Source organism: Bactrocera tryoni, chromosome 3 (assembly GCF_016617805.1).
Source record: "Bactrocera tryoni isolate S06 chromosome 3, CSIRO_BtryS06_freeze2, whole genome shotgun sequence".
In the NCBI taxonomy this organism is placed as follows: Eukaryota; Metazoa; Arthropoda; class Insecta; order Diptera; family Tephritidae; genus Bactrocera; species Bactrocera tryoni.
Genome location: NC_052501.1, coordinates 68728167 through 68750993, shown reverse-complemented (window position 1 = coordinate 68750993; position 22827 = coordinate 68728167). Strand labels below are relative to the sequence as shown.

Below are 22827 nucleotides of genomic sequence, written 5' to 3'. Positions count from 1 at the left end.
CGATATGACTAACTACAACAGGGATGCAATCGGTAGTATGGAACTAAAATTTTGAAATGTTGCGCATAAAAGTTCAGATAAGTTTTCATCGAGTCCATCCAACGGTAGACCCTGGAAACGTGCTGCTTCGGCGGGGTCGGATCATAGAAGGGGGATATTAGGTATGTAGGGCTAGCTGGGCATACAAAAATTTGTTTAGAATAATGCGGGGACTCATTGCATGCTGGATATATGTATATATGGCATGTCGGGGTCGACTTTGGATAAAAACTATTAGAGCAACCAGAACGAGCTCAGTTTATATTGTATGAAGTGCGGCTATCTATAAACTATAAAAATCAACCAGTTTATATTGAAATGAAGGCGATGATGAAATCTACCCATCAGCTGTTAATTTAGAAAAGTTTTTTTTTTAGAAAAATAAAAGTCTGGTAACATACGTTTTTCTATTCATTTGTCAAAGTATTTGGTTTTCTTGCAAGGAATTTTGTAAATGGGGAAATCACCAAAATCTTTCAAATTATATACATATTTACATCAAAGCATAAAATTTGCTCAACACAAAAACAACAAGAGTTCTTCCTGCCAGTTCGTGAAAGCCACGTAAGTCGATCCAGCTACTGAACTTGTGTGCATTCTTTGTTGTATCAGCAAGCAATTTCATAATATTTGCAGCAGCGGTGCAGATTACATGGTGTTTGTGGAAAAAATTTAATTGAATTAAAGTAAATAATCTTAAATATAAAAATAATAATGGCTAGTGTCAATGCAAATGTAAGTACTTTGCCAGTTAGAAAACAAAGATATGTACACATTTGAAGAAAACTAATTCTTTTAGCAGACTAGCGATAAGGATGTAATGGAGCCCAGGCGATATCAAATGGAGCTCCTAAATTATGTCATGCAACGGAATGCTATAATCTATCTTCCTACAGGTGCCGGCAAAACATACATTGCGATAATGGCACTAAAACGCTTTTCACATCAAATGCAAGAGTGAGTTACATGCAATACACATACATACATATATCCTATAGAATTATGTACAATCGTACGTGTCTTTTATGATAAATACGCATTTAGAACAATTGAAAATGGTGGCAAAAGGGCGGTATTTATGTGCAATACCGTTGAATTAGCACGTCAACAAGCTATTGAGTTGAAGCGATGCACTAACTTAAATATCGGTTTCTACATAGGAGAGCGTGACGTAGATAATTGGTCTCCGAGGAAGTGGAATGATGAAATCAAAATCAATCAAGTATGTTAATAAATTAAGTCCGTGTAAAGAACATTTTTTATTTGTGATATTTATTGTAGCCTTAAAGTTTTATCTTGCAAAATTTATATAATAGCGTTGTCATTTTTTTTAGGTTCTTGTTGGTACAGCTCAAATTTTTGTCGATATAATTTCACAAAATTATATTAAAATTACTGACTTAAGTGTTGTTATAATTGACGAATGTCACCATGCAAGAAATAATCATCCCATGCATGAGTTTATGAGGCATTATAGAATGGCCGCTGACAAATCACAATTACCGCGGGTAATTGGTTTGACAGGAGTCTTAATAAAGGGTAACAAACTGAACAAAATTCGTGAGGAGCTGGAAAATTTAGAAGCAATTTTTCACGGCAAAATCGTTACAGTCAGTTCAATGGAAGAATATCAGAACGTAATGGCGTAAGTAGCACTCGTAAATGATAGCCATTCCTATTACAAATGTTAATTTATAAAACATTTTACAACAGATACTCAACGAAACCCACAGAAAAACTCGTCGCGTATACAAGGCAAACACATATATTTAGATTAGTTCAAACCATCAAGGATATTATCAATGAATGTGCCGAAATGGTCAATAAATGGGATTTAGGTGCAATTAAAGTAAAGCAATCCAAAAATTTGGGTAGTCTACGACAGCCCAATAAAAAGTCTTTTATAACTAATCTTTTAAATGATTTCGTATATCAAATGGAAGAATTCGGCTTATATGCAGCGGCTATAGCCATAATGTCGCCAATAATTGAATTTGAACTGAAAAAACGTGCAGCCGAAACAATGGTTTTGCGTAACCTTTACCGTTATGTAATCAGTACTTGCGAAAAAATACGACATATAATCATCGATGAACTGAAAGAGGAAATTACTGATCCAGATGACGCATACAACACCTTAGACATAATATTCAACTATTCAACACCAAAAATGCGTTCACTACTGCTTTTAACAAAGGAACTATTTTCGAATAAAGATCCAGCTGAAATACATTGTTTGATATTCGTTGAGCGTCGGTACACAGCCAAATGTGTGTATTATGTACTGCAACATTATATTAATTTGGAGCCCATATTGGCTAAATCTTTGCGTCCACAATTTATGGTAGGACGGAACTCGGTTGTAGCAAGCATAGAAAGTCTGCTGTATCAGAAGTGGAACAATACGGTAAGTTTATAATGTTATGCACATTATACATACATACAGACGTATGTAAATACATATGGAGTATACTATAAGCAACGAAATTCGGCTGATACAGCATTGTGTTTATTGTAATTTGAGAATATACATACGTATGTATGTCTGTATATGTTTACACTTTACGGCTTCTGCTAAGCTGCTATCAGCATTCATACATATAAAGTAAATAAATATAAAATTACAATTTGCATCTATATTTACACAGGCTATCGAAAGCTTTCGCAATGGCGACTGCAATTTGCTCGTCTGTTCGAATGTACTTGAAGAGGGTATTGACGTGCAGGCCTGCAATTATGTTTTTGCTTATGATCCATTGAAGACGTTTAATTCCTATGTGCAGACAAAAGGGCGTGCGCGCTCTAGCGACGCTTTATATGCGATATTCGCGCAAAAATCGGATGAAGCAAGTGTGATACAAAAAATCAAAGGCTATCAAGAAGCCCATAAAACCATACAGGATTTCTTGATTGGACGTATTTTGGATCAAGATGAACCAAAGGAACAAGATATTGCCGAACAATTTGAAGATCTGATTACGCCATTTAGAACGCAGAGCGGCGCCTACCTATTGGCTTCGAATGCGCTACCGCTGTTATATCGTTATTGTGCTCTATTACCTACCGATGCATTTGGCGTCGCCACGCCATGGTTTAATAAACAAACAACGGACGACAATAAGATCTGTGTAGCCTTGCAGATGCCGTTACAATCTTCAATAAAACACACAATAATGGTGCGTAGGAGAAGCTTACATATATATTAGCAATTTTAAAGCTGTTAACTTTATTTGTTCTTGTTGTTTTTATTATAGTTATTTCAATGTTATTTTTTTTATATATTTTTTATTTGTTTTTAAATATTATATGCATAGAGCAAGGGATATCGTACGGTCAAACAGGCACAAATCTCGGCAGCTTTTGAAGCTTGCAAAACATTGTACGAGCAAGGCGAACTTAATGAGCGTTTATTGCCGGTGACAAAAACGGAATGCGTTGCTAAGGTGTCGGAAGAACTCTTTAGCCATTGGAAAAAATTCAATGACAACGGTAAGTGAAATTCATGACTGGATAGGAATGAGCAGCATGCTTAAACTAAGGCTTTCCGTTCTAAACGGGGTTAGATCTCCGAAATAATACATGTAGAAATGACGACAAGCTAAAACTAAGGCTTACCGATCTAAAAGGGGTTAGATCTCCGAAATAACAACCATTGACCGGTTGAAATCCGGGTCAATTCCCGTGCGTAGAACCGGCTGTTGTGGGAATTGAAAGCAAGAAGAATCCTTTACCGACTCCATTTCAGTGAATGGCGTACTTGGAGTCACACCACCACCCATTGCAGACGAAGAGTTCGAGTTGCCGCGAGAAATGAGTCTCCGCATAACACCTCTTTGCATGCCCCACAAAACACACTCACGTTTCTTCGGCCTACCGTTGGACGACGTCGACGACAACTTAGCTAATCCATTCCATCCTAACGGGGATTAGGCACCCGTTACAACAACAACAACTGGATAGGGATGTGTGTTGTGTGAGTGATCTATTCCGCTAGGTCGACCAAATTGCCAGATTTAAAAAATTGGGCTTAGTCGATTTAGCCATGTCCGTCTGTCTATCTGTATCTATACATATGTATATGCTAACTAGTACTTTTCTCCTAAAAAGTTTCTCATTTGTCATCGCTGATATCGTGCTTCTATAGCATATAGCTGCCATACAAACTGAACGCTCAAAATCAAATTATTTTATGGACAACTTTAGGCATGTAGATTTAACGCTATCCAAAGCCGCCAAATCACTGATGATATGCAGACGCATAGCCGGCAGTTCCCGAGGCTGCAAGACAGGTATTATTAGATGGCTGTATACCATGATCGTAAGGCCTATTGTCACTTATGAAGCGGTTGCTTGGGCATCTAAGGCAATGCAGTCCCCGATAGGCCTTCAAATATCAAATGCTCGCTTGTGTCTGCTGAGAGGCAGCACTATCCAGTGGTACACTGACGGCTCGAAAACAACGAAAGGCATTGGAGCAAGCATTGCGAGATCGCATACCAAACTATCCATACCAATGGGACGTTTGCCGAGCATTTTTCAAGCATAAGTCTTTGCTATATGTCAGTGCACAGAACTCAATCCGTAGCTATCGCAACCAGCGTATCGCCATACTTATCGACAGTCAAGCGGCTGTAAAAGCGATCTCAGTGTATGTGGTTGAATCGCTTTCAGTGGATGAGTGTATAGAAAGGCTGAACCGCCTATCAGTGTGCAACCGGGTACACCTAATATGGGTGTCGGGGCATAAAACGTCTGGGATGATGGGGCCAGAACCATTCATTACAGTAGGGCCATGCCTAGCTGCTTCTGGGAGGGTACAACCTCGCAAGTTTTAAGGAAATGATCAACCTCCCCCAAGACAAATTCCGCCTCCTTGTCGCGCTCTATACAGGGCACTGCAGGCAGGTCAGGAAGTACTTGTCCAACATGAAAACTACCGGTTCACATCTCACCTCAGTCGCACCCAGCAGGCTCCCGGAATTGTTCAGTAGGCTGGACCTCGCTTACCATATGTAATATACCGTAGGCGTCTCCACTAAAGTATATAGTTGCCTTACAAACTGACGCGATAGAAATCCAGTTAAAGATCTTTTAAACCCTTTTATACCATAAGACATGCATTGGTGAAGTCTAATACATCATCCTTGCTGTCAAAGTTAACGTCTTCTCGTTTTGAACCAAATATTATATAATATTTAATATCTTCATCTACAGTCACCTCCAAAACTGCGGGAAAACAACAACGCCGACTCTACAATCACAGATATCCGGATGAACTCTACAATGCCGTACCACAGATCAACGAACTTTGCTACGCATACGAGATTCGTGCATATCCGCAATTTAAAGCCGACAGCTATACGGAGCATATAGTAACGCTATTAAATACTAATTGTAACTATGCAATTTTGACACGCAAACCAATGCCAGCGCTCGCTGAAATGCCACTCTTCATGAATCAGGGTAAATTATCTGTGAAAATTGCTGAAAACCCGATCACATTAACCATAACAAGTGAGCAACAACTAAAACAATTAGCCAAATTCCATTTGATGATCTTCCGTGATATACTGGAATGCTGGAAAAGTTTTCTGGTGCTTGATCGGCGCAATCAAGAGAACGCATACTTTATAGCGCCACTTAATAACGGTAAAATCGATTGGGAGTTGGTGCAAAACTTTCAACGTCTCTTGCCACAGCGAAAGTACAGCGTAAGCGAAAGGCAAAAAAAAGTTTATAAGCCAGAGGATTATATAGGCAAGGTGGTCAATAAGTGGTACTCGGGCAGAGATAATCAAAGATTTGTTGTCACCAAAGTGCTTACAGATCTAACGCCACAAAGCGCTTTCGATAATAATCAATATCCCAGTTACATTGACTTTATCGATGACAAATATAAGAATGAAGTGGATTGTGTAGTGCAAAAGGATCAATTTATGCTGGAAGTACGCGCTCTAACTTCGAGAAGAAACTTTTTCGTCAATGCTGTCGGCAAGTCAGCAAAATCGCATCACAACAGTTCCATCATACGCCTTATACCGGAGCTTTGTCACAACTTCATGTTTCCTGGTGATATGTGGCTCAAAGCTTTGTTACTACCGAGCATTTTGCATCGCGTTCATTTCATGCTTCATGCCGAGGATTTGCGACGCCGTGTTAATAAATTCCTGGGTATAGCATGTAACGTGGCATATCAGCCGAAAAAATTAATGATCGACGAGTCTTTAGCGCGAGCTATTGATATGGATGGCAATGCTATGGAAGAGCCGCAGGTGAGTGTAAATTTCTATTGTAACGGTGACACAAAAGGTCCATTGAACTATTAGCTCTTAGCAAGGTTCATATAGCCGCAATGATAGGTGTCCTAACAGGCTTTTACGTGGTGAGACTAAAGATTTTGGAGGACGCAACTTGTCAAAGCTGCAGTTAGAAAGATTATGAGGAAACATCTAGACCTAGACACTTTCATCTTCACCATCCAGCTTTCGCGAGACTAACGTTGCAGCATCTAGGTTGCATTATTTTTTCTACGAACCCGGCAAATTGGCTGTAGTAGAAAAATATTGGCGCAATAAATTTGTGACTGGTTCTAGGCGCTTTGTAGCTGTACGACGGTCTTTTTGATCCATTTTATTAATTATTTCTCTTTGCAAAGAATGTCTTACAAGTCATTATAAAGGAATAATAAAACTTTACTTATCAATTACGCAGGAGCCGAAAAAAGTACTACCCGCCCTGCCCACACAGGCCAAAGAGACCGTGTTTACCATGACCAATTTAAATGATGTGCTGTGGAAGGACTACCTGGAACCCGAAGATTTGTCCCGCAAACAGGAATTAATGTTTCCGGTTGAGCTGGACTATTTCTACAAATTTATAAACGGTTCAATATTGGACACTTTGACCTTGAGCGATGAGGAGTGGTCCGAGTCCCAGTTGGATATGCCAAAAAAGCCAGCGCTCGAAACAGCAGAAAACAATATGAATATCGACCGTTTGAAATTGTGTGATGCTCCTTTGACGGAAAAGCGCCACTTAAATATATTGGAACTCACTTTAAGCGGTGAAAACTTAAAATCTGCCGAACAGGCAGACTTTTTGGCTGCCCTAACAACAGCTGGCGCTAATGACGTTTTCGATATGGAGCGTTTTGAGTTTTTGGGTGATTCATTTTTAAAGTTTTCCGTCTCTCTATATTTGGTGCATAAATTTCCAAAATGGCACGAGGGATTTTTAACCGAAGTCAAAGGAAAATTTGTATCGAATCGAAATCTTATCTATTGCATGCTCGACACCGATATACCAGAAAGAATTAGTGGCTATCTATTTAAGCCGCCTCACGAATGGTTGCCGCCTTTAGTCAGCTTACCGAGTAATCTTTTAGAACTTTTCAGCACGAATGAGAATATGCTGAAGAGTTTAACACCGAGTGATTTGTATGCAATTCAATTGAATGAAGATGAGATTATCAACGGTGCTTGTTCAAGCGAACGTCTGAGCCAAATCGTGAGCGGTAGCCAAAGGCATTTTATTGACGATGGACCAGCTGCCGAAGAGAGACGTTTAGACAACGAACTAAATTTGTTTATATACAAAGAGGCATTGCGCGATAAAGTCGTGGCCGATACATTGGAAGCCATACTGGGTGTTTGTGTGAAAAATTATGGCATTTATAATACTTTCCGAATGTTGGAATTCTTTGGCATATGCAAACCTGATCCTGGCAAATCTTTCTCACATCTGATGGACCTAAATTTTACCAGCGCGCTGCTACAAGCAAGCATTTCACCTAAGGAAGTCGACAGTTTTCTTATAAACTATCAAAAATTGGAGGAGAATTTGGGTTACAAATTCCGCGATCGCGCATTTCTCTTGCAGGTATGTATCCGATTTTATTTTTATTATTGAACACCACGTGTTTAGGTTAAGTTAAGTTTGCAACGTAGAAAACGTCGTAGACCCCATAACGTATATGCGTATATATAAATGATTAGCGACATTTAAAAATGTTTAGTATTAATAAGGAGCTGAATAGTTTAAGTAATGCTTCTTCTTCTATTTATGAATTTTAGGCCTTAACTCATCCTTCCTATCCGACCAATCGCATTACTGGCTGTTATCAGGAACTTGAATTCATCGGAGATGCTATACTAGACTTTCTGATTTCGTGCTATATATTCGAACGCTATCAGCATATGACGCCAGGCATGCTTACAGATTTACGATCGGCATTGGTCAATAATGTAACATTAGGTGGTGTGTGTGTGCGTCATCGCTTCCATTTATTTATATTAGCTGAAAATAGCGCATTGGCTGAAAAAATTAAAGATTTTGCCAAATATCAAGAAAAACATAACTACATCGTCAGCGACGATGTACAAATATTGATGGAGGAGACTACAGTGCCTACAAGTGAAACAAATGGTGCCGCTTTTAATATGGCGAGCAATGTGGAAGTGCCCAAAGCGCTGGGTGACATATTGGAAGCATTAATTGCTGCCGTCTATCTTGACAGTCGCGACTTGCGTACAACTTGGCATGTCATTTACGGTTTGCTAGAACAGGAAATCAATCAGTTCACACAAAATATACCCTTGGACGCTGTACGTCAATTAACTGAGCATAAATATGCCAATCCGAAATTCGCCGATCCGATCTGTGATGAGGACGTATACTTGGTGAAATGCCAGTTCACATGCCTGAATCGTAGTGTGGAGGTGAATGGCTTTGGTGCAAATGGGAAACTGGCAAAGAAAGCGGCAGCCAAGCAGGCGCTGCAAATTTTAGCGAAACGTTCCACTTAAAATATGTTTTTTATTCAATTGCTATACATACATTCGTATTTAAACGCTAGTACAGTAAATACTCGAATTGCACTGTAGCTAGACGTAGGAAAGTAAATTATATTGTATTTGTTTATTTTTTTTTTTTAATTATGTTTGGAATTTAGAAATGTATTAATGTCATTTTCATGATTTTGTGTAAACTAAAAAAATATTGTTATAGCTCTTCTGACTTTATATTTGATTTTTTATGTCAAAAGCTAAGCTTTTCCTGCATAGATAAGATTTAGTACAACCCTTTAATTAACCGTTAGATTAAGTTTTCAAAAAGAGTTCAACTCTTCAACTTGTAATACACATATTGCACTCCACATACACACCATATACATTTCGATGTTAAGTATCGGGTGATTTTTTAAGAGCTTGATAACTTTTTTAAAAAAAAAAACGCATAAAATTTGCAAAATCTCATCGGTTCTTTATTTGAAACGTTAGATTGGTTCATGACATTTACTTTTTGAAGATAATTTCATTTAAATGTTGACCGCGGCTGCGTCTTAGGTGGTCCATTCGGAAAGTCCAATTTTGGGCAACTTTTTCGAGCATTTCGGCCGGAATAGCCCGAGTTTCTTCGGAAATGTTGTCTTCCAAAGCTGGAATAGTTGCTGGCTTATTTCTGTAGACTTTAGACTTGACGTAGCCCCACAAAAAATAGTCTAAAGGCGTTAAATCGCTTGATCTTGGTGGCCAACTTACGGGTCCATTTCTTGAGATGAATTGTTCTCCGAAGTTTTCCCTCAAAATGGCCATAGAATCGCGAGCTGTGTGGCATGTAGCGCCATCTTGTTGAAAAGAAGTTCAGTTCTTCCATTTTTGGCAACAAAAAGTTTGTTAGCATCGAACGATAGCGATCGCCATTCACCGTAACGTTGCGTCCAACAGCATCTTTGAAAAAATACGGTCCAATGATTCCACCAGCGTACAAACCACACCAAACAGTGCATTTTTCGGGATGCATGGGCAGTTCTTGAACGGCTTCTGGTTGCTCTTCACCCCAAATGCGGCAATTTTGCTTATTTACGTAGCCATTCAACCAGAAATGAGCCTCATCGCTGAACAAAATTTGTCGATAAAAAAGCGGATTTTCTGCCAACTTTTCTAGGGCCCATTCACTGAAAATTTCTTGATTGGACTTTCCGAATGGACCACCTAAGACGCAGCCGCGGTCAACATTTAAATGAAATTATCTTCAAAAAGTAAATGTCATGAACCAATCTAACGTTTCAAATAAAGAACCGATGAGATTTTGCAAATTTTATGCGTTTTTTTTTTTTAAAAAGTTATCAAGCTCTTAAAAAATCACCCGATACTATATACATGCATGGCAGGCAGGCACAAAATTTCATGTCACATCACATCGTGTCATATCATATGATCGCACATCATTACAAATTAGTGGCCCTGTGCGCCATGGGCAGGCACTTTCTTATATATGTAAGCTCCGCAGCCACGAGCAAAAATTTCATATCACATCAACGCCTATTAAATCACATTATCTCATAGTAAAATCATATGATCAAATGGTCTTTTTGTGAAACCCAGTCAATGAACGAGACTTGTGCTTGCAAGTTTCAAATTTTTGAATTTCTGCAATTCCCAATTATTTAGACTCTTCTGTAAGCACAGCTGTAGAAAAACACATGGTGCGCAAGGGACGAAAAACAGCTGATTGCCGTAGCAATTAATTTGGTTTTAACACTTAGTGAAAAATTATATCATTCAAATGAAAACTATTTCAGTAAAACAAATCGTATATTAGTTGTAATTTATTTAATAAAATAATGTCGTCAGTCTCTGCTGCTGCTGCCCTGGAAACTGAGGATCCCGTAGAGTTGATGCTTAAGAAAACTGGTTGCATTGAATTGCATTACAAAGTACAAGAGTGCATTGCTGAAACCGGTGATTGGCGCCGTTGCCAAGAGGCGGTAAAAGAGTTTAAGCAGTGCATGCAAAAATACACAGAAGCACAAATGAAAAAATACGCTCAAACCAAATAAACAGCAAACAAGAATATTAAAAAAATGTTTAAACAATTCTTCAGTGTCATTACAGCACCACGTACGAAACTGGTGTTAGTGGTGCGAGGAGATTTAAAAATGTCTAAAGGCAAAACTGCTGCACAGTGCGCGCATGCAGCAATACTTTGTTATCAACAATCTCAACAAGACCAAGATAAGCAAAAATTAGTAGAATGTTGGTCATTTTCGGGACAACCAAAAATCGTATTGCGTGCAAATACTTTAGAAGAGCTTACAAATTTACAAAATCGTGCCAAGACAGCTGGTGTAGTCGCAGAATTAGTAAGAGATGCAGGGCGTACGCAATTAGAAGCTGGTACAGCCACGGTTTTGGGTATTGGACCGGATATAGAAAAAAACGTAGATGAATTGGTATCCAATTTAAAACTACTCTAGTTTATTAACTGAAGAAATAAATATAATTTATTAACGAAAAAATAAATATTTTATTTTTAACAAATGTTATTTTAATCTGTCTTCTTACTTCGTGTGGATATGGTTAAGGAGATTGGCTTGCCGAATGTTTCTACTAAATCAGATGTTACACGTTCGGTGATTTGTCTTAATTTTCCATTCGACTCGCCACAAATTAAACGTTCAATACGAGCTGACGGACAAGTTACCTCTACTGATGCATAAATGGTACCTGTACATAAGGATTCACAATTATAACAGATATCATAAGTATTAACTATATGTAATACCGTTCTCTTCGGAGAAGTATTCAATTGCGCTATGCAAGTTGTATGGTATTTCTTGTGGTAAGTAATCTAAGAGCCTGGCACGAACACTCTCCACAATAAGTGCTTCCGGTTTTTCATCAGTAAAAGACCCTTTGGAATACTCCCAAGATCTCTCCTTTGCAACTCTTACTAGATAATCCTTATTACAATTGCGCCAAAATATTGTTAATTAATTAATATTGATTTTACTTTAATTGGAATACTCTGAATTGTTACTTACTTGTATATCATTTAGTCCACTACCGGTAATAGATGAAACTAAGAAAACTTCTTGAAAGTTACTCCAACTGACATCTTTCTTATCCTCCGAATTTGCTACAGGTTTATCAACAGACTCTTCAATTCGCTTATACTGTCGTCTTTGATTTTTATTCCCAACTGATTGTGTGGTGTTAATAGTATTGTTAGTTAGCACGCGTATCAGTTCAAGCAGCACACGTTTAGATCTCAGCGCATCAATCTTGTTCAAAATCAAAAAGCTTGGTAAATGTTTGTACTCATACAGCGTTTCGATGACAGTGGAATGTAAAGCGTTTCGCGTCCATGAATTGGAAACATCATGCATGCAAGCGATAATATCCGCATGTTGAATTGCATGTTTGTAGGCGCTTTTGAAACTTTGTTCCAAATTATGGCGTTTAATTTCACGTGGTGTCACTAAACCCGGTGTATCATAGAACACAAGTTGGGTTTGTCCCGTTGTGTAAATTGCTTTACTGGATTTTCGTGTTGTATGCACTTTAGACGATGTCGGACATACCTAAGCATTAAAGTCAATTATAAAGCTCAATTTTAATGTTTCATAGCAGTCCTTACCCGATGATTAATTAAGTTGTTAATAAATGTACTTTTTCCTGCGTTTGGAACACCAATAACTGCTACATGTAATGAATTCTGCGTGCGTTTAGGTTGTGCTTTCTGAGCATGGGTAGCAAGGTCGGCCGTCGTGTCGGCAGATGCAGAAAGCTTTGCAGTTGTCGAGTTGTCATCCAACGGCGATAAACTATAGTTACGTATATTTGCTGTACGAACTTTATTATATTTACTTAACTTTAGCAAATATTTGTTTACACTTCCAAAGTTATTCAATAATAATTCCATAATCGTATTAGAACTATATAGTTGCAGAGGAATTATTCGGAATAATTGCGAAAAGCAAAACAAAATAGAATCAAAGAAGATGCCAGATAAAATTTATTTAATTTTTTGGCATTTCGATATACAGAAACCGGTGTTTATGTAAGTGTTGTTATTGTAAAAGCAATAAGTTGTAAAAATTTGTACTCAATTTGGTTGCTTCGGTAATATCAAGTGCACGTTTGGAGCAGTTTAGTTTATAAAAAAAACTGTAGACTAACAACAAATTGGTACTTGAAGCCGTTGCTAACGCAAAAACATACAAAAATTATCGGTTAAAATTAAACTCGTTACTCTATAATCGCTAGCAGTAGATTAACTATCGTCTACGTTATCGGTATAATATCTGGTAGCAAACGTTTTCAGATTGCATTTGTTTCCGCTTATTCTTCCTTTCGTTTGTCTGTCATAAACAGCTGAACTGAGTAAACGTATTTAATTTTATTGTAAATACTTATAACAATAAAAATTTATATATAGAATTTGAAGTATCGTGTTATTGAGACAATTATTTTTAAAGTGCAAAATATATAAAATCAACTACAAAAAATGTCAGAAGTTGAAGCAGTGCAAATAATAGCGGAGTCTCTAAAAGAGCAGGTAAAGTGTCCGCAAAGGGCTTGATTGTAACCCTAAATGGGATTCCTTAAACGCAATAAGAAATTATGGAATGATAATGCTATTTTTTATAATACTAATATATTTATGGATTTATTATAGAAATATTAATGTTATGTATAGGACTATAAAATCTTATTCCTGTTAGGCTTGAAATTAGCAAATATATGTTACTTTTTATAGTATAAATATAGATATTATTTTCATATAACACTACCATATTTCGATTTACATGATATCTGACCCCATTGCACAATACTTATTTTTTTATCAGCTGCAAAGTTCGTTGAGCAAAGTGCACCTGTAAAATATTGATGATCATTTAAGTATATACCAATATATAAGTATTTGATCTTTGTTAGCTGAATTAATAAGGCAATATGTATGTTAGTGAACTCCCATAATCAGTTTAAGTTTACTTAATCTTCGCGCTGCAGCTCTTATCAAAGAATGCCGTGATAACTCCTGGTAAAAAAATAAAGATAATTATACCGAAAATAATTTCAGTTACGCATGGTATACGCACACACATACAGATCTAATAAAAAATTTATAACGTATCGAAATGATGGTACAATTGTTTTGATTTTAGGAATATTTGATTGAAATACTATTGCCAATTGTGGAATATGGTGTAAAAAGCTTTCCGTAATTATAAGAAAATCTCGGCGACCCTAAAAAGTAGATATGTATGTATATGTATAAATAAATGCTAAGCGTAATTAGCTGAGTTGGTTTGCATGGCCCGTCTGTCTGTTTGTGTTAACGCGAACTAAGCCCTTAGCTTTGGAGGTATCGAGCTGAAATCTTGCGCACGCCTTTAACTTTACATTTATTTAAAAAACTCTGAGGCGCTATTTAATCCAGCCTTTTATATATTCTCTTTAAAGGGTGTAGAATATGTGTTCGGTATTATCGGTATACCTGTTATTGAACTGTCGATGGCTTTTCAAGTTGCTGGCCTTAAGTACATTGGAATGCGTAACGAGCAGTCAGCTTGCTATGCCGCTCAGGCAATTGGCTTCTTAACTGGCAAACCTGCTGTATGCCTTGTTGTTTCTGGACCCGGATTGCTGCATGTAACCGGTACATTGTCGGACAAACAAACTTGTTAAGAAAATTCAATTAATATTTTTTATGCATTTATAGGTGGTATGGCGAATGCGCAAGTCAATTGTTGGCCATTGCTGGTAATTGGTGGCTCAACCAGTCAGGATCATGAGGGTATTGGCGGCTTTCAAGAGTATCCGCAAGTGGAAATGTCACGTCCATACTGCAAGTATGCGGCACGTCCACCAACTGCATCCCTCATACCACTGCACGTGGAGAAGGCTGTACGTTATGCGACATACGGACGACCAGGTGTCTCTTATCTTGATTTCCCCGGCAATTTATTGCAATCACGCGTGCAGCAAGACAAGATTTATAAAACATTGCCACATCCAGTCGCGCCACTAGTGTATCCGGCACATGACGATGTTATACGTGCCGCCAATTTGTTGCGTACAGCAAAGCGTCCACTTGTAATCATTGGAAAAGGTGCGGCCTACGCGCATGCCGAAAATATTTTACGACACTTCATTGAGAACACCAATCTGCCCTTCCTGCCGACGCCAATGGGCAAAGGTGTTGTTTCGGATACAGCGCCACAATGCGTCTCCTCTGCACGTTCGTTGGCATTGCAAAAAGCAGATGTAGTGTTGTTGTTGGGTGCACGCCTAAATTGGATACTACATTTCGGCAAGCCACCACGCTACAGTGCCGATGTCAAATTTATCCAAGTAAATACTTAAAAAATATTTCGTTTTGTTATTTTTTCTAAATACTTTCCATTTTACAGGTCGACATTTGCCCAGAAGAATTGCACAATTCCGTTCAAGCCTCGATCGCCATACAATCGGACATTAAGCCGTTCGCTGAACAAATCTTTGAGCAAATGAACGCAGTGAATTTCGAATTGCCAAATGACAACCCGTGGTGGGAAGAGTTAGCCGACAAATGCAAACGCAATCGTGAACAAGTGCGCAGTATGGCATTACAAACTGCTTCGCCGCTAAATTACTATACCGTTTTTCATCATCTGCGTGAGTTGATACCGCGTGATGCCATTATTGTAAGCGAGGGCGCCAATACCATGGACATTGGACGTACGATGCTCTTCAACATACTGCCACGTCATCGTTTGGATGCTGGCACCTTTGGCACTATGGGCGTCGGTCCTGGTTTCGCCATTGCGGCAGCACTTTATTGCCGCGATCGTTACCCTGGCAAGCGTGTAATATGCGTGGAAGGCGATAGCGCTTTCGGCTTTTCCGGCATGGAATTGGAGACTATGGTGCGCTACAAGCTGCCAATTACAATTGTTATTGTTAACAATAACGGTATATATGGTGGCTTCGATCAGGAAGCATTCGATGCCATTCGTAATTCCGGCGATTTGTCACAAGTGTAAGTTGTCAAATTGTAAGTTTTTAGCAAATGCAATTATGTTCGTGTGTTCGTTTACGTTTACAGTACACCGCCATCCGCTTTGGGCGTACAAGTTCGCTATGAAGAAATGATGAAAATGTTCGGTTTGTCCGGCTACTTCTGCAAGGAGATACCAGAACTGCAGGCAGCACTGAAGGATGCTCAAAAACTGTCCGACAAGCCAACCATCATTAATGTAGCAATAAATCCATCATCGGATCGCAAGCCACAGACATTTAACTGGTTAACTGAGTCGAAATTGTAAATTTTCCTTTGCGTAAATGCGAATTTCTTTACACAGCGCTAAGTCGTAAACAATTGCTTTCTTACAGACACATACAATCACTTTATTTATATATGCATAGATACATATACATACATATATGTATTTAAAGAGCATTGTTACAAAAGCAGTGAAAATTAACGGTTCTTTTTAAGCTATTTTCTGCGCCACTGGCATAATTACGGGTAGTTGCTATTTATAGGAATGTAATTCCTTTTTTAAGATAAAAATATTTTTTTTGTGTGTGTATGTATACTTGAAATAATATTAAAATATCGGTTGTGGTCACTGTAGTAACAATGCTCAAGTATTGGCTTTTGTAGTACAGTTATAAAATATGTTTTCTTTCGCACATTCCAACAATTAACGCACTTCAGTGAATGTTTGTGAATATGAATTTGTCTATTTATGTAAAGTTGTTTTAAGTTGATTTTATGAATTTATATACGTATGTACATATTTATATGCATATGTGCTTATTAAAATTTATATACACTCTTTGAAGTACGAATTTAAATTAATTTGCCATTTTAATTTACTTTTTCCTTCAACATTTCCACTCAAAATGTAAATATGCAATGACATATGTATGTGTATGTGTAAACAATACAGAGTGATACGAATTCAAAACAAGAAAAAACGTTAATTTCGGCTGTATCGAGACTATAATACCCCACACAGTTGCATTTAGGCTCGACGGGAGTAAGTTACCTCATCAAGATTCTCCACCTTTCGCTGACCACTCTTTAAATACCTGATGTGTGAAAAGTCGGAAGAGTGGTCCCACTACTGAAACCTGGGAAACTCGTCAACAAAGGGGAGCCCTACCGTCTCCTCCCCCCAGACACTTGAGGCTGGTCTACTCCCGACCTTTACTCTCCACATTAGCCTAGCATAACACCAGCATGGCTTCCGAAAAGTGCACAGTACCACCACAGCACTTAGCGTTATAGACGCATAGATAGTTCGTCGCCTTAACCAGAAGACATCCTGTGAGAGAACGATCTTCGTAACGTTGCATTTATCAAAAGCCTTTGAAACAGTTAGACACACAACGCTACTGTAGGACCCGGAAAATACTACGCACACTCCAGGACTGAAGAGGTGGACCGTGAACTACCTGTGCGGTAGTCAATCACTCGTACTATTTCGAGATAAAAACTCCAAGTTGAGAAGAATTAAACAAGGGTTTCCGCAGGGTGGTGTCCACTTCCCTTAGCTGTTTAACTTCTACATCTCGAAACTCTCGCATCCATCAGAGAGAATTTCTACCACCACGTACGCTGATGTTTGTACGATAGTGACGTCAGGCAATAGAATCGATGGCATGTGCTCAAACGTAAACGGCTCTTCGACCTTTCTCGCTTCTTCGCTGCACGGAATTTAACACTCTCACCCACTGAATCCACAGCGATCATATTCATTAATATTGCAGTCGATGCTGTTAAGATTCCGACTGATTTTTGACCGTCTGTGCGCATTCACTCCTCAAACGACCGCTATTACGGCCAAAGTACAGAGCCGCAAAAAAAAATCTTCAAGTCGCTAGTCGGCAGCACGTGGGGAAAGGACAAAGAAACGTTGTTGCCAACATACAAGGCAATCGGTCGGCTGGTCCTTAACCACGCCGCAGCAATATGGTCTAGCTCTCGTTCTAGATACTATAGCAGATTTAGCTTTTACTTATCCAGAATAGACCTTGACAGATCAAACATAGCTCCAGTGTGCATTGAGTCTCCGCAGGACACTAGCCACGTCTTTGCATGCCCTATTAACCTTACATATTTGACACCTTTCTCCCATAGATCCGACCCCGTCGAAACAGCGTGTTTCCTGAGCCCACCGTTGTATGACGTCGTTGACAACTTATCTAATGCGTACCATCTTAACGGGGATCAGATACCCATTACAACAACAACTTGATAATTTCAATAAAAATTTCAGTTCCAATTCTCAAAAATTTAGGAACTAGTTCGCGTTTCTTGAGACGGACGGACGGGAGAACAGACGGACGGAAATCAACTGAGTCTCCGACCTTCCTTTCCGGATCTTACAAACTGCGTAGCAACTTAATATTAAGAAAACTTATGTACTATTTTCGTTGCAGCCATTTACAAAAGGATTTACGTCCAACGAGATGCGTTCATTCATTTAATTATATTATTTTGGTGGTGTAAGTGTGAGAGTAGAAAATAAAATGTATTGACAAAAATTTTGAATCTTATGAAAATTACAATGCAACTCTGTTTTAATAAGTTTAAGCGTCTAGAATCTTAACTCGCCAGTTCTTCCTTTGGTTTTGCCTCCTCATCCAAACCCAAGTACTGCAGGAAGCAGCTGATATTCACCAAACGTCCCTTATGTAGGAACGGTATCTTGGGACATAGTTCGAAATTGATATTCATTGGTGCTATGTCAGGCACTTTGCCGCAACCCATGTCGATGAAGTTCAGGAAATCGCATACCTCAACCTCGCCGCAGTCATTGTGATTTAATACGCTCAGTAGATCGTCAATTAGTTCCGGTATGAAGGGTAGGCGACAGCCCTTCATTGTGGAGCGTAATTTCGCCTCGGAGAGGAAGGGTTTGTTCAGCGGATTTATGTGGTGCAAATGTTCCTTCAACTCGTCCATTGCATTCCATAGCGAACGCTTCAACTCCAAGTGTACCGCAGCACGTACCGTCTCCCGATTGCATGCCTGTGGCGGTGCTTTCTCGGCTGAGAAGTAGCGACAAACCGTAATGATTTCATGATTGGTGATGTCGTCAGCCAAAAGATTGATAAGTGCGCGCTTGAGCGAGTCGAAACCAATGAATTGCACATCCTTAACGGATTCAGCGCCGTCCGGCAAGCAACGGCAAATGAAGCCCTTATAATCCGACTTCGCCGCATCGCGGATTTTCAGCATAATTGACTTAATATCGGCCATTGGATACTGCAAAAATAAAGAGTAATATATGAAAAATATTATATACCGTTATATGGCATGTGACAGCCACCTCGTATGGATGATGCTCCATGTAAATAAGTGTATACTCGTCAGCGGACACAATGTGAAAGATATGATCTTTGAGGCTCATTGTGGCGCCAATATAAAAATTGTATGGCTGATAGTATTGTGGGCGCTTCGAGGTGAACTTCTCTTGGCCCGGCAGTGGTATGCGTGTACGTTTCATAAATTCGCCGCCCAAGAAACCGGAATTGCGTTCGGCAATCTCAAAGATTTGTATGGTATCATCGGATAGGTAATACGAAATGATGAAAATGCGTTCACAATTCTCACGTATGGTCGATAACAGTTTCGCACCAAATCGCAGCACGTAGCGATCAAGTTTGATGAATTTCTTAAAATCAGTCTGCGGCGGCTTGGGCTCGACTGAGATGCAATTGCCCTCAGAATCCTCATATGAACCCCAGCCATTATAGGGTGGCAGTATGCGTTCTTTTTGTTTAATCGGCGCGCAATCGTCACCACGTGACGGTATCGGTGCCGCTGTAAAGTTCTCAATACCATACTGAAATCATAAGTGCGATAGGTTAGCAGTTAAGTGAAAATGTCGGTGAATTCAAAGTGTTACAAACCCGTTTTCTATAATACTCTTGTGTGTATTCATCACAGTCCGTGAGCACAACGGCACGTCCGTACACGTTTAGCACAGTGCCGATTTGTAGATCACGATCGGCATAGTAGAGCACCTCTTTTTCGCCGATGTTCAGTGGATCAATGGTGTAGCGTACATTTCGCATGCTCGTACCGAGCACATTCAACAACGTTTGCGGCGTCTCTTGCCCAGGTAGTGGAAGTCCATTGAATTCCTTGAAGTAAAATAAGTTTTAAGTCGAAATTGTATGTAATTTTATGTCTTAAAATCAGTAATGTTTTTGTCCCTACTGACATTTTCGACCTTTTTCAGTCGCTTAGACCCGTTTTGAGTTGTAACTGAAATTTTTGCTTAGAAACTGTACTCTCTCTCTTCTGCCGTCCTTAAAGTCACAATTTAGATGATCTGAGCTACGAATTTATGTATTCGACCCGAGGACTGCATATGTTTTGAACAGAGAAATAAGCAGAAACACCTATTCAAGCAAGTGAGGTTAGTTCTCTGAGCGCCATTCACTTGGGAGTGGCCAGAAACGATTCTTTTACATATGTATGACTAAAGTAGCTCACGACTTCCGGTCTTAGACCAAGTACCCTCTGGATAGCCAATAAGTATGCGTTTGAAGGCGAGCTAAAGTGAGAAGGTGAAACATCCCTCCTGAGGATTGTGCGCTGGGTTTGGGAGCCACCACGTAAAAAACACCGCCAATGGAAGAGACCACCCTTTTGATCCTTTCCACATTGGCAAAAGCGAATACCGCAGTCGATGGAACGATGCGCTTTATGGGATATACGACGACATTGACATAGTTCAGCGAATTAAGAGACACGGGCTACTTTGGTCAGGTCATGTCGTCCGGGGAAGCAGGAAAAAAAGGAGGACCCCCCTACGTTGGAAAGACCAGGTGGAGAAGGACCGGGCTACACTTGGAATCTCCAATTGGCACCAACAGCGAAAAGGAAGAACGACTGGTGGGCTTTGTAAACTCGGCTATAGCTCTTCGAAAGACTTTTTAAAGAAAATTTTCCTCAGAAAAGAGACCAGCAGATTTATGACAAGATTGATATTGAATTTATATTGAACGGGCCATGTTTATAAATACCGAAGGTAATTACCACATTGGTGCTTCGTTACATCCACAGTTCTATCAATCACTTACCCTTGGGAGTTTGCCTCTTTTCAGGAAGAGCGATGGACCTTCACGTCCCGAGTTCCGTGGAAAAATTTCCTTTATATCCATTGTATCATCAGCCAAATAATAGCATATTTCTAAACGACGTACATCGCCGAACTCCGAACGATCATCCCAGTAGCCGTGGAATTTCAGCACTTTCCGATCGAACGCCAAAAATTGTGCGAATGAATGTTTCTTCGGTGGTTGATTATGCATCTTTCTCGCCGACCGTTTACGCATTTCTGTTGTGGGATCACTGAAAGCGAATTAAAACTTTTAAGGTGGCATTGAAATCTTATACGCCAAAATTGTTGCAGAAACGTACACTGGCATATCGACGGGATCTGGTACGGCTATACCCGAACGATTTAGGAAATGTCGCGTAAAAAGGTCACAATTTGTAATGTGATAAATGCGATCGAATATTTGTATGCTCGTATCGACGTTAAGGTCCAATATCGAGATGAATTCATTTTGGCACGGTGGTGGCTTCGGTATGCGTTGGCGATGCACCAGACAGCCTTGCGGTATGCCGGAGTTGTCCACTTTCGGTTCAATGATTTGCATGGTGCCATCTTCCAGATAATACATAATCTTCACTTTACGCACTTGATAGGGCGCATTGTAGACTTCGTGTAGCGTCTCCTTAAAGAACGCATCGAAACCGAGTACTTTCTTATCGTAAGCAATCCATGGTGGCAGTCTGGGTCCAGTCTTTGGCGGATAGAGTGATGGTGTGGCTGTCGGTGGGCAGTTAATGTCGATGCACATACCGCCAACGTCCACCATGGCGGGTGGTTGGCGATCGTTCAACATGCTGATGCCCTGGAAATTCATAAGGCTCTGCGGCTTGGGGAAGTTCGTGCGAGATAGCTGGAAATTTATGTTTTGTTTATATATTTTTTAATAGCCACTTCTTCGTTTGTATGTGTGCTCTATATATATGTGTATATATGTAGCTTTTGGGGTAACACTTACATCCCGAAAGGTGGTGCCTGGCAGAAACGGCATTCCCGGTATACGCAGCATCTTTGTTTAGTTTTATTGAGCGCTTTCGGTTTCGAAATGTGTAAAAATCGTTAGGTTTGCTGTAAAAATCAATACAAAATAAACGCGTTTGTTTAAAATTTCTTTCTTTACAAATTTCGTAAAATTTTACAAAAAACAGCGAGCGAAATTCCGTAGTTTTAGTAAATATTTTTCGAACAAAATTTTCGTCTGTATATTTTTTATTATTTTTTTAAACGCTTTGTGTGTCACTTATTTGTTTTGCTTTTTGTGCTACTTTTTCCCCAAGTGTTTACTAGGGTTTTGCATCGACAAACTGCATAAACAGAAATATGTAAGCGCGTACGTAGTGAAATGAATATGGACTAAACAATCGGACAGCCGCTATAGCAATGGATGTGCTACATACCGACATAGACACATATGTGTGTGTGCGTGCTGAGCGCGACTGGTTGCTATGACCCTGTTTTTTGGTTGGTCGGACGCGCCACATAAACATTCCTCAAAGTTTACGAAAAATTTCGTGAGTTTGTTATGGAATTCACGAACGGATCTCCAATAAAAAGCATCAAGTTTTAACAGACTTTATTTCCTTGCGATTAGGATCCTAATATGCTAATTATTGTGCGTCCTAAGTCCACTCGAATTACTTACCATAAGGGTCGTCGAAAGACTCCTAAATTAATACTATTATTGTAAAGATACCAAAACATAAAACCACTAAAGTTTTACAACCTCTAAGGTACCGCTAAAAAATCAAAAGGAGCTGCTGAGCTCGAACGACAGTTAAACTTCTTCTTCTTCTTTATTGGCGTAAACACTGCTCAAGCGGTTATAGCCGAGTTCACAACAGCGCCACAGTCGGTCTTCCTTTTCGCTGTTTGAGCCAATT

The 22827-nt window shown here is 39.3% G+C and overlaps 6 protein-coding genes across 8 annotated transcripts; 4 read left to right on the top strand and 2 right to left on the bottom strand.

The window, feature by feature from the left end:
* The first annotated feature begins 510 nt into the window (after positions 1-510).
* Positions 511-9293, top strand: LOC120770472 (endoribonuclease dcr-1-like). 3 transcript variants are annotated; one of them, XM_040097967.1, is made up of 11 exons: positions 511-603; positions 679-774; positions 839-996; positions 1084-1261; positions 1374-1684; positions 1753-2446; positions 2688-3215; positions 3354-3528; positions 5254-6311; positions 6751-7917; positions 8112-8843. In XM_040097967.1, exons 2-11 carry the CDS (start codon positions 754-756, stop codon positions 8841-8843), a joined length of 5022 nt encoding a protein of 1673 aa, XP_039953901.1. In that variant the 5' UTR covers positions 511-603; positions 679-753. The 3 variants fall into 3 exon arrangements, with proteins under 3 accessions (XP_039953901.1, XP_039953902.1, XP_039953903.1); XM_040097968.1 differs by having other exon boundaries at positions 512-603; positions 676-774; positions 8112-9293; XM_040097969.1 differs by having other exon boundaries at positions 512-603; positions 676-774; positions 842-996.
* Positions 9294-10120: 827 nt separating this feature from the next.
* Positions 10121-10888, top strand: LOC120772204 (cytochrome c oxidase assembly factor 4 homolog, mitochondrial-like). The gene has a single exon (XM_040100671.1). The coding sequence runs from the start codon at positions 10664-10666 to the stop codon at positions 10877-10879; it is 216 nt and encodes a 71-aa protein (XP_039956605.1). The 5' UTR covers positions 10121-10663; the 3' UTR covers positions 10880-10888.
* Positions 10886-11365, top strand: LOC120772203 (peptidyl-tRNA hydrolase 2, mitochondrial-like). The gene has a single exon (XM_040100669.1). The coding sequence runs from the start codon at positions 10904-10906 to the stop codon at positions 11294-11296; it is 393 nt and encodes a 130-aa protein (XP_039956603.1). The 5' UTR covers positions 10886-10903; the 3' UTR covers positions 11297-11365.
* On the bottom strand, positions 11270-12778 carry LOC120772202 (GTPase Era, mitochondrial-like). Its single transcript, XM_040100668.1, has 4 exons — positions 12460-12778; positions 11864-12403; positions 11605-11782; positions 11270-11546 (listed from the first exon to the last, which is right to left on the bottom strand). The coding sequence occupies exons 1-4, from the start codon at positions 12742-12744 to the stop codon at positions 11368-11370; spliced, it is 1182 nt and encodes a 393-aa protein (XP_039956602.1). The 5' UTR covers positions 12745-12778; the 3' UTR covers positions 11270-11367.
* Positions 12779-13177: 399 nt separating this feature from the next.
* Positions 13178-16654, top strand: LOC120771030 (2-hydroxyacyl-CoA lyase 1). Its single transcript, XM_040098810.1, has 5 exons — positions 13178-13380; positions 14289-14484; positions 14548-15179; positions 15239-15846; positions 15913-16654. The coding sequence occupies exons 1-5, from the start codon at positions 13330-13332 to the stop codon at positions 16130-16132; spliced, it is 1707 nt and encodes a 568-aa protein (XP_039954744.1). The 5' UTR covers positions 13178-13329; the 3' UTR covers positions 16133-16654.
* A 431-nt stretch (positions 16655-17085) lies between these two features.
* On the bottom strand, positions 17086-22122 carry LOC120771029 (EF-hand domain-containing family member C2). The gene is made up of 6 exons (XM_040098809.1): positions 21906-22122; positions 21253-21800; positions 20913-21183; positions 19734-19967; positions 19151-19666; positions 17086-19086 (listed from the first exon to the last, which is right to left on the bottom strand). Exons 1-6 carry the CDS (start codon positions 21954-21956, stop codon positions 18424-18426), a joined length of 2283 nt encoding a protein of 760 aa, XP_039954743.1. The 5' UTR covers positions 21957-22122; the 3' UTR covers positions 17086-18423.
* Positions 22123-22827: the final 705 nt, after the last annotated feature.

Bases quoted from the DNA above. Each gene is read 5' to 3' on its own strand.
- LOC120770472 (XM_040097968.1), top strand. From the start codon at position 754: ATGGCTAGTGTCAATGCAAAT. The intron at 1,685-1,752 runs GTAAGTAGCACT...ATTTTACAACAG, and splicing joins GAATATCAGAACGTAATGGC to ATACTCAACGAAACCCACAG. The intron at 6,312-6,750 runs GTGAGTGTAAAT...TCAATTACGCAG, and splicing joins ATGCTATGGAAGAGCCGCAG to GAGCCGAAAAAAGTACTACC.
- LOC120772204 (XM_040100671.1), top strand. From the start codon at position 10,664: ATGTCGTCAGTCTCTGCTGCTGCTGCCCTGGAAACTGAGGATCCCGTA.
- LOC120772203 (XM_040100669.1), top strand. From the start codon at position 10,904: ATGTTTAAACAATTCTTCAGTGTCATTACAGCACCACGTACGAAACTG.
- LOC120772202 (XM_040100668.1), bottom strand. From the start codon at position 12,744: ATGGAATTATTATTGAATAACTTTGGAAGTGTAAACAAATATTTGCTA. The intron at 12,404-12,459 runs GTAAGGACTGCT...TTTAATGCTTAG, and splicing joins ACAACTTAATTAATCATCGG to GTATGTCCGACATCGTCTAA. The intron at 11,547-11,604 runs GTATTACATATA...CCTTATGTACAG, and splicing joins ATACTTCTCCGAAGAGAACG to GTACCATTTATGCATCAGTA.
- LOC120771030 (XM_040098810.1), top strand. From the start codon at position 13,330: ATGTCAGAAGTTGAAGCAGTGCAAATAATAGCGGAGTCTCTAAAAGAG. The intron at 15,180-15,238 runs GTAAATACTTAA...TCCATTTTACAG, and splicing joins CCGATGTCAAATTTATCCAA to GTCGACATTTGCCCAGAAGA. The intron at 15,847-15,912 runs GTAAGTTGTCAA...TTACGTTTACAG, and splicing joins TCCGGCGATTTGTCACAAGT to TACACCGCCATCCGCTTTGG.
- LOC120771029 (XM_040098809.1), bottom strand. From the start codon at position 21,956: ATGCTGCGTATACCGGGAATGCCGTTTCTGCCAGGCACCACCTTTCGG. The intron at 21,801-21,905 runs GTAAGTGTTACC...ATAAATTTCCAG, and splicing joins CAGGCACCACCTTTCGGGAT to CTATCTCGCACGAACTTCCC. The intron at 21,184-21,252 runs GTACGTTTCTGC...ATTCGCTTTCAG, and splicing joins GATCCCGTCGATATGCCAGT to TGATCCCACAACAGAAATGC.